This window comes from Verticillium dahliae, genomic scaffold, assembly GCF_000150675.1.
Source record: "Verticillium dahliae VdLs.17 supercont1.3 genomic scaffold, whole genome shotgun sequence".
In the NCBI taxonomy this organism is placed as follows: domain Eukaryota; kingdom Fungi; phylum Ascomycota; class Sordariomycetes; order Glomerellales; family Plectosphaerellaceae; genus Verticillium; species Verticillium dahliae.
Window position 1 is genome coordinate 1,873,888 of NW_009276940.1, and position 6,919 is coordinate 1,880,806.

At 56.2% G+C, this 6,919-nt stretch overlaps 3 protein-coding genes and 1 non-coding gene across 4 annotated transcripts in view; 2 read left to right on the forward strand and 2 right to left on the reverse strand.

Moving 5' to 3' along the window:
- Window positions 1-1,207: 1,207 nt before the first annotated feature.
- On the forward strand, window positions 1,208-1,557 carry VDAG_02238 (uncharacterized protein; the record flags this gene model as incomplete). Its single annotated transcript, XM_009658267.1, has 2 exons — window positions 1,208-1,361; window positions 1,412-1,557. The coding sequence occupies 2 exons, from the start codon at window positions 1,208-1,210 to the stop codon at window positions 1,555-1,557; spliced, it is 300 nt and encodes a 99-aa protein (XP_009656562.1).
- Window positions 1,558-1,661: 104 nt separating this feature from the next.
- VDAG_02239 (high-affinity methionine permease) lies at window positions 1,662-3,385 on the reverse strand (the record flags this gene model as incomplete). Its single annotated transcript, XM_009658268.1, has 3 exons — window positions 1,662-2,920; window positions 2,981-3,157; window positions 3,205-3,385. The coding sequence occupies 3 exons, from the start codon at window positions 3,383-3,385 to the stop codon at window positions 1,662-1,664; spliced, it is 1,617 nt and encodes a 538-aa protein (XP_009656563.1).
- A 1,184-nt stretch (window positions 3,386-4,569) lies between these two features.
- VDAG_20005 lies at window positions 4,570-4,685 on the forward strand. Its single transcript, XR_692083.1, has one exon. It is a non-coding gene; the product is annotated as a 5S ribosomal RNA (ribosomal RNA).
- Window positions 4,686-4,953: 268 nt separating this feature from the next.
- VDAG_02240 (uncharacterized protein) overlaps window positions 4,954-6,919 on the reverse strand; it is a gene marked incomplete at both ends in the record, with an annotated part of 2,761 nt that continues 795 nt past the window's right edge. The window contains 2 exons of the mRNA XM_009658269.1: window positions 4,954-5,232; window positions 5,414-6,819. Of these exons, the coding sequence (XP_009656564.1) occupies window positions 4,954-5,232; window positions 5,414-6,819 (1,685 nt within the window). The remainder of the gene's footprint in view (window positions 5,233-5,413; window positions 6,820-6,919) is intronic.

Genomic DNA, 6,919 nt, shown 5'->3' on the forward strand with positions numbered 1-6,919 from the left:
TGCAAAAAGGATGCGCGCAATCGGTGCAAGGGCCTCGGCATAGTCATCGGTCGACTTGATGCTGTTGAGTGTTTCTGATAGCGCAAAAGGCGAGCCGCAGAAACGGAGTATCAGTTAAAGTTATAGGATATTCACCGATGAGATAAGCTGCTGTTGAAAGGCGATGGCGATGGTGTCTTTGGAATGATCTAGGTGTTGAGGAGAGTAGGGTGGCGCGTCATTGACTCAACTTGCTGCGACGTCGCTCTAGGGGTTCCCCCCCCTAAATTTTTGAGCCGGCGATATGGGATAGAGCGGGCCACATCGGCGGATTGAAAGGTCCAGGCCGATCTCTTGGGCCGAGCTTAGACGCTGGGGGGGGGGGGGGTTCGATAGATGGACGCTAGGTAGGCGGCTAAGGTGGACGGACTAGAATGGTTGGCTTGGTGGCTTTGACGAGCAGACGTGTTCAAACTTCAAAGTGGTAGACGTCACGAATCGACGGGATCAGTTCTGGTGCGAAGGGATGGGTGATGGATCCGATCCGGGCCCCCATGACAGTCTTAAGAGACATCATGACCAGCAAGACAGCCCATTCGACGGGGGGATCTTGGCCCCTCTGGTGCCAGGGCAGACTCGAAAGACGGCTACGTTTCACTCGGCAACGAGTGATGTAAATGTGGAGAGGCTGAGCATTGCTCGGCGCCTTGTACCGGCTGCCTCTTGGAAATGTAACCGACGTCACACCGGCGAGTGTGGTGCTCGGTGAGGCTCTACTTGGTGTCGGTGAAACGCTCACCGAACGGCAACATCGACGCATCATGGACACGACCCCAATCGGTAGGTTGATCGGCGCGATTCAAATCTGCAGGCTAGTTTGATTCATGCCTCGTGAAATAGGATCATGTCGTTTGACGACCTAGGAGCATTTCCTCCTGGTGTTAGTGTGACAATAGACTACACACAATAGACTATAATCGCAACAGAACACTGAGTGTCATCACGGCGTCATAGACAGGTCGATGAACGGAATCTGAGTCAACCAGCATCATCAGCGATGCACCACGGTGAGCGTTGGCTCACATGTGATAGTGAGTATATGAACAGCGATCGAACGTCTCCCAGACCGTCAAGATAGTCACCAACTCTCATCCTAATCAACACATCAGCTAGTGTTTAGTCAGTTAATCAATCAGGCAAACCAACAAACACCCTTGCAACCCACATCATGTCTGACAGCTACAACAACGATGCCGGCGTCGACGTCAAGGACGACGAGTACGTCTCGCGCCAGGCCCGTGAGCCCATCTCTGTCCAGTCCGACGACGCCAAGATCGAGGACCCCATTGATGAGAACACTGCCGATTCGGATGCGCAACTTGGTATGTTGTCGCTCGCCGCGAAGTGACCATGCGCTTGCTAACACGACCAGAACGCGACGACAAGGACGCCATCAACCCTGACAACATAATCGATGAGCGCACACGCTCGGCGAAGCCCGAAGGCTCCTACCGTGAGCCTGGCGATGAGGAGGGTCTCCCTGGTCCTGAGGACGGCACCTCCCAGGGTCGTGCCTAGAGCATCGACAGATAGCAGCGTAGCCATGCACTTGTAGAAATAATAACATGTTGAATTTGTATTAATGATAACCGTCAACCAGTCAATCATGCAGTGGACGACAATTAATTGACCGGTCCGACCTGCCCTCGCGTGCTAACCTTCTTGTACCTGATGACCTCGTGGCCTTGCTCGTCGTACTGCCTTTCCGCCACAATCTTGTGCCCTCCGATGGATGGCCAAATCTTGGTCCAGCACAGCCACCAAAAGGCACCGAGCAGCAAAACGCCAACGCCCACGACGGGGAAAACATAGTACGGGTATCCATCCGGATCCGACGAGCCCGTCGGCGGGATAAAGGGCACGATGCACAGGAACGCATTGGCCAGGAGATACAAGACCGAAATGGGCAAGTACGTGTGCCACGGCGACGACCAGTTCTCCCTCTCGGTCCACTGCAGGTAGATGAGGCCGGCGCAGACAAACGCGAGGACCCAGGCGCCGGGGTAGGTGTACAGATCGACGATGAAGTTGTAGGCGGGGCCGGCCGGCGGCGCGAGGAGCACAATGATGGTGACGATCCAGTGCAGGAACAGGGCGGCGGCGGGCGCGTTGAAGGGCCGGTTCGAGGCCCAGAAGCGGCTGAAGGGGAGGAGACCCTCCTTGGCAAACTCCTGGTTGAGACGGGCGTGGGCAAAGCTGACAGCGAGGACGTTGCCAAGATTGGAGATGCAGACAAAAACCGGCAGAACGCGCGTGCCCGCGTTGTCACCAAACATGTTCCGAAAGTAAACGCCAGCCACAAGGGCTTCAGACGTCGCGAGTTGGCCCTTGGGAATGGCGGCAAAGTAAGCAATGTTGGCGAGGACGTAGAGGATCGTCACGCCGACGACGGCGAGGGGCGCCGCAATAGAAAGCGTCCGCTTGGGGTCTTTCAGCTCGCCGACGACGTAGTTGGCGTTCTCCCATCCCTTGTAGCTGTACACTACACGTAGCAGTGCGGTCGCATAGCCGTAGGCACCGCCGTTGCCGTATCCATTTCCTTCTTCGATGCGGAACGCGTTGCTGAAGTTGTCGGGATCAGGGACGCGGCGGTGGCCGGCGAGAGCGGCAAAGCCCGAGAAGACAATGAACAGTAGGATGACGACTTTGAAGACACCGAGGACGTTGATAAGGCGCAGTCCCCATTTGGGCGCGACGGCGTGAAGAAAGGTCGCAAAGGTGGCGCAGGCGACGGCGATGCCCCGAGCGGCCCAGCCATCAGGGCTTTCGCTACCGGAAGCGAAGAGGACGTATCGACCGAAAGCGAGGGAGTTTCCAGAGGAGAAGCCAAGCAGGATCATCTGCGAGGCGAGAACACACGTCGCAAGGTATTTGGGGTGACCTGGTGAGTGTAAGAGACCAAGTTTTGCTTCCGCGACGGGGGGTAGGCAGAGTCACTGACGGTACACCCGCTCGAGATAGTTTTTTTCGCCTCCAGATCGGGGGATCGCGAGACCGAATTCGAGGAACACACTAATACCACACATTGTGAGGATTCCGCCAATGACCCAGAGCATGAGAGCCATGAGACTGATGCCATCGCCGCGAAGACGCCAGAGGGTGTTGAAAATACTTGGGACTGGTAAGCTCGAGATCATGGAGCGACGTGCCGATCGAACAACATACTGCCGGTACCGATCATGTTGTTCAAGATGAGAAAGACAGCGCCTGTGATACCAATCTTGCGATCCTCAGTGTAGGCATAGACTTCACGGTGTCTGGTGCTGCCATCGCTTTCGTCCGAGTTGTAAGCAGGCGGACCAGGCTCCAGCCCCGACGGCTCGGGGGTGATTTTCTTGTCGGCCATGGCTGATCGGGGTTGTCGACTCGACGGGGAAGGGACACGATGGTGGTTGTAGGTGACGCGGAGAGAGGGGAACCTAAGCGCAGAATTACCTCGTAAGACCCGTGTGGGCAGAGGCGGCAGCTACTTGAGCTGTGCGAATAACGATGCTCGCAAGAAATATGAGCAGATCTGGACATTTTCCGACCAGGCGACGGCGCAACGGTCATCATATATACTCGGACACGAATGAGAGCTTCTCGGCACGCCATCCTTGTGCCACGTTGCGCAAGATTCAGTATTGGGGGCTCGCCGTCCTCAGGGTTCGAGAAAACAGCCAACAGCCACCCGCTATGCAGCAGGAGAACTTGCGCGGAAGCAGTCAGCAGCCAGCAGCCCGTGAAGGAAGAAGCGTGAGTGGTGAGCAGTCGTTGCTCCAGCCCAAGTTGGGGCGCGAGACCAGGATCAAGGTGGTGTTTCTGATGTCATCCCTGCTCGACGCGGGAAGAGTCATGCGTCGAAGGATCAGCCGGGCCTATCAAGGAGCTTCCATAAAGGGCAGGTCAACACAGTTTGAATGCTGCACGCGCATTTTTTCTTCGCGGGGGCCCAGGCAGACTTCGACATTGCTGTTGTTGATGGGCTGTGTTTGGCAGCAAGAATGGGTGGAATTAGGCGGGCGTCAATCAGTCGAGGCACGTAGGTTCGGGAGGAGGACCCGCCAAGCCGCTAGCCTGAACCCTGGCCAGTGATGTGCACGATGAAAGATTAGCGCCCTCGCCGCTTTATAGAGGATCATGCCTTGTCAGAGCTCAGCCACACAGGCCATACAGGCTACTTGACTCGATTTTGCCATGGAATTTCATGGCTAGTGTCAAGGATACCACGTCTTTTCGCACCGATGCCCTTCAACGGCAAACTCAAAGGCAGCGGGGGTATCCTTCTCCGGGCCAAGATGAAAAAAAGTGAAACCAGACAAAACAATCATGCGGTAGAACAACTAGCTATGGCCATCAAGAACATGGCCAAGGGTCTTGGTGGGCTGTTTGGGAGTTAGTATAGGCTGTGTTTGGGAGCATGAGCGTTGGATTCCCCTTGTTATGCATAGTAGAGGGATTTTCCTCGATCAGATCAGTGACGCCTCTGGAGGATCAGGACTTTCAATGCTTGCCTGTCTTAAGCTGCAGCACACTACTTCTCAAACACATACGACCATACCTACTGGAGAACTCGGGATCCCGTCCGCTCTCCCATAGATAAGCCAGTAAGGGTCGGACTAGTAGTTGGGTGGGTGACCACCAGCGAATCCCTGATGTTGTATGTTTTTGTTTTGCACCATTGATCGTTTGTTCATGTCCCATTTTCAAGTATGTGGCTATCAAAGTGCCAATGAACGAACAAGTCAGTTCAAGTTAATCATCTCAGTACTCCCTCTCCACTCTGTGGATAGCTGCGATCCATTCTCGGTTTCGGGACGGACCGTCCTTGAGGTCTCTAAGTGATGGAGTCGTGAGTTGTGAAGTGAATGAAGGCAACGACCTGAAAATTGTTGTGCAGCTGAGCCACATGCATCGAGTGCCCTACCATCAGCACTAAAGCAGCAAGGCCTGTTCCTGCCACCTCCCGTATCCGTCGTTCTTGGTGTCCATCTCGGTCGATTGCGTGCTCACATCCCGGCGATCGACCCCGTTGCCATTGGATTGTTGCTGCGGGGTGCCCACCAGGGTCAGATTGTGGCGCGCACATCGATGGTCAGCTACGGATCGAGTAGGCGGTCGCTGCCGGCACTGGAAGCTTAATGTCCGATGCCAACACGGCTGCGGCGTATTTGCTGCCCGGGGTAGGTGCGCTAAGCATAACAACGGTGGATCCTTCCACACAAGAAACAGGAGCAAGCAAGAGCAAGCAAGAGGCAAGAGCGAGCAAGAGGCAAGAGCAAGCATCTCCATCAGCCTCAATCCCAACACTTGCTTGCCTCTCCCAACCATTCTTCGACTGTCTCCGGAAATCTTCATCTCATGACTCCCCCGTATCGCTCTTCTTCTTTCTCACCCAAATCTCCTCCACCGGGTCCCCTTTGCCCTTGACACAGATCCATTCGCCAATCCCATGCTTCTCGGACGCTGTCCTGACGCCACGACCACCCCCACCAATAATGAGGTTGCCTGGTCGATACGTGGGATCCATCTCGAGCCTCCGAATCACGCTTCCGTGCACGCGTACATTCTCTGGGATGTCGCGCACCTCTCCGCGGGGCAGCGGCCATCGGATCGGCTTCCATGACCCGTCAGGCCGCAGGTCAAGTCGTCGGAAGGGCATCCATTCCATGAAGCGCCAACCACAGACTGAAAGGCGCGGCACGCCCCGCCCGAACCGCAGCGAGTCGTGAAGGTCGGACAAGTGGGCATCTCGAAGCATCTCCTCAAACTTGAACCTCGCATCGCCCGGTTGAGCTGGCTTGTCCTGCACATCTTGCTCGAGAACGTCCGGCGAAGAAACACCCGGAGACGGCGCATCGATGTGGATCTCGGGAATGTCCATGTGCGCCGCCTCGCACTCTTCCTCATGATCATCTGCACACTCGATGCATCCGATCTCTTCAAGCTGCCGTACATCCAGGCTCAACCCAGCCCGCATCGCCTCCCTGACCATCCACACGAGGGGCACATGACTGGAGCTCTTCTGGCCCGGTATGACATCCCAACCACCGCCAATGTCAGCGTGTCCGCCCGCAAACCAGACTTCATCAATATCTTGCTCATCATCGTCCGAATCGTAACCAGCGTCGGGCACGGGCGCCCGGGAGGCCAATGATGTATTGTCGCTCATGCCTCGGCTTGTAGCGCGCGACCTCGACCTGGAGCGGTTCCGGTACCGCACCGGATGATCCGCGTCATCGGGCAGGAGCTCGTTTGGCGCACCTCGGCCTCGACCAGCGCTGCCTGGGATATCATTGGGATCGAGCGCCACGCGCTTTCCCGGCCGGTATTTCTCCTGGAATCCGTGCAGCTTGTCGTTCAGCGGGTTCTTCTCCATCAGTGAGTGGCCCAAGGCGTCCTTTTTCGACTTTTTGCATTTCTTCTTCTCTTGGTAGATGAGGTCCTGTCTGAACTTGGCGCGTCGCTCGTCGATGCTGACAGCGTGTCGGATGACCTTGGCTGAGCTCCGGGCTGTGTACGGAAACTTGTCGCGCTGCATCCACGCCGTCTCGAAACGCGGCACGCTGTTGACGCAATCAAAGAGCCCAAGGAACCGAATCCGCCGAATTGGCCGCGAAAATGTTTCTCGGAACCCCTTCAGAAACTTGTACATCTTTTCCTTGTCCTCTTTGCCTTCCGGCGTCGAGTTGGCCCGTCGACATTGCCACTGTGAAAAGGCGTTCCACGCAAAGATAACCATCTCCTCATTGCCGTGCGCAAGGAGGCCGACGTAGTCGAGCATTTCTGCCAGGAACCTTGCTACATACGCCCCACGCGAGAAACGCGAACATGTAAATCTCGTCCCCCGGGCGAATAGTGAAGGGTGAGGGAGGGGGAGGGGGCCTCCGCGGGGTGTTCG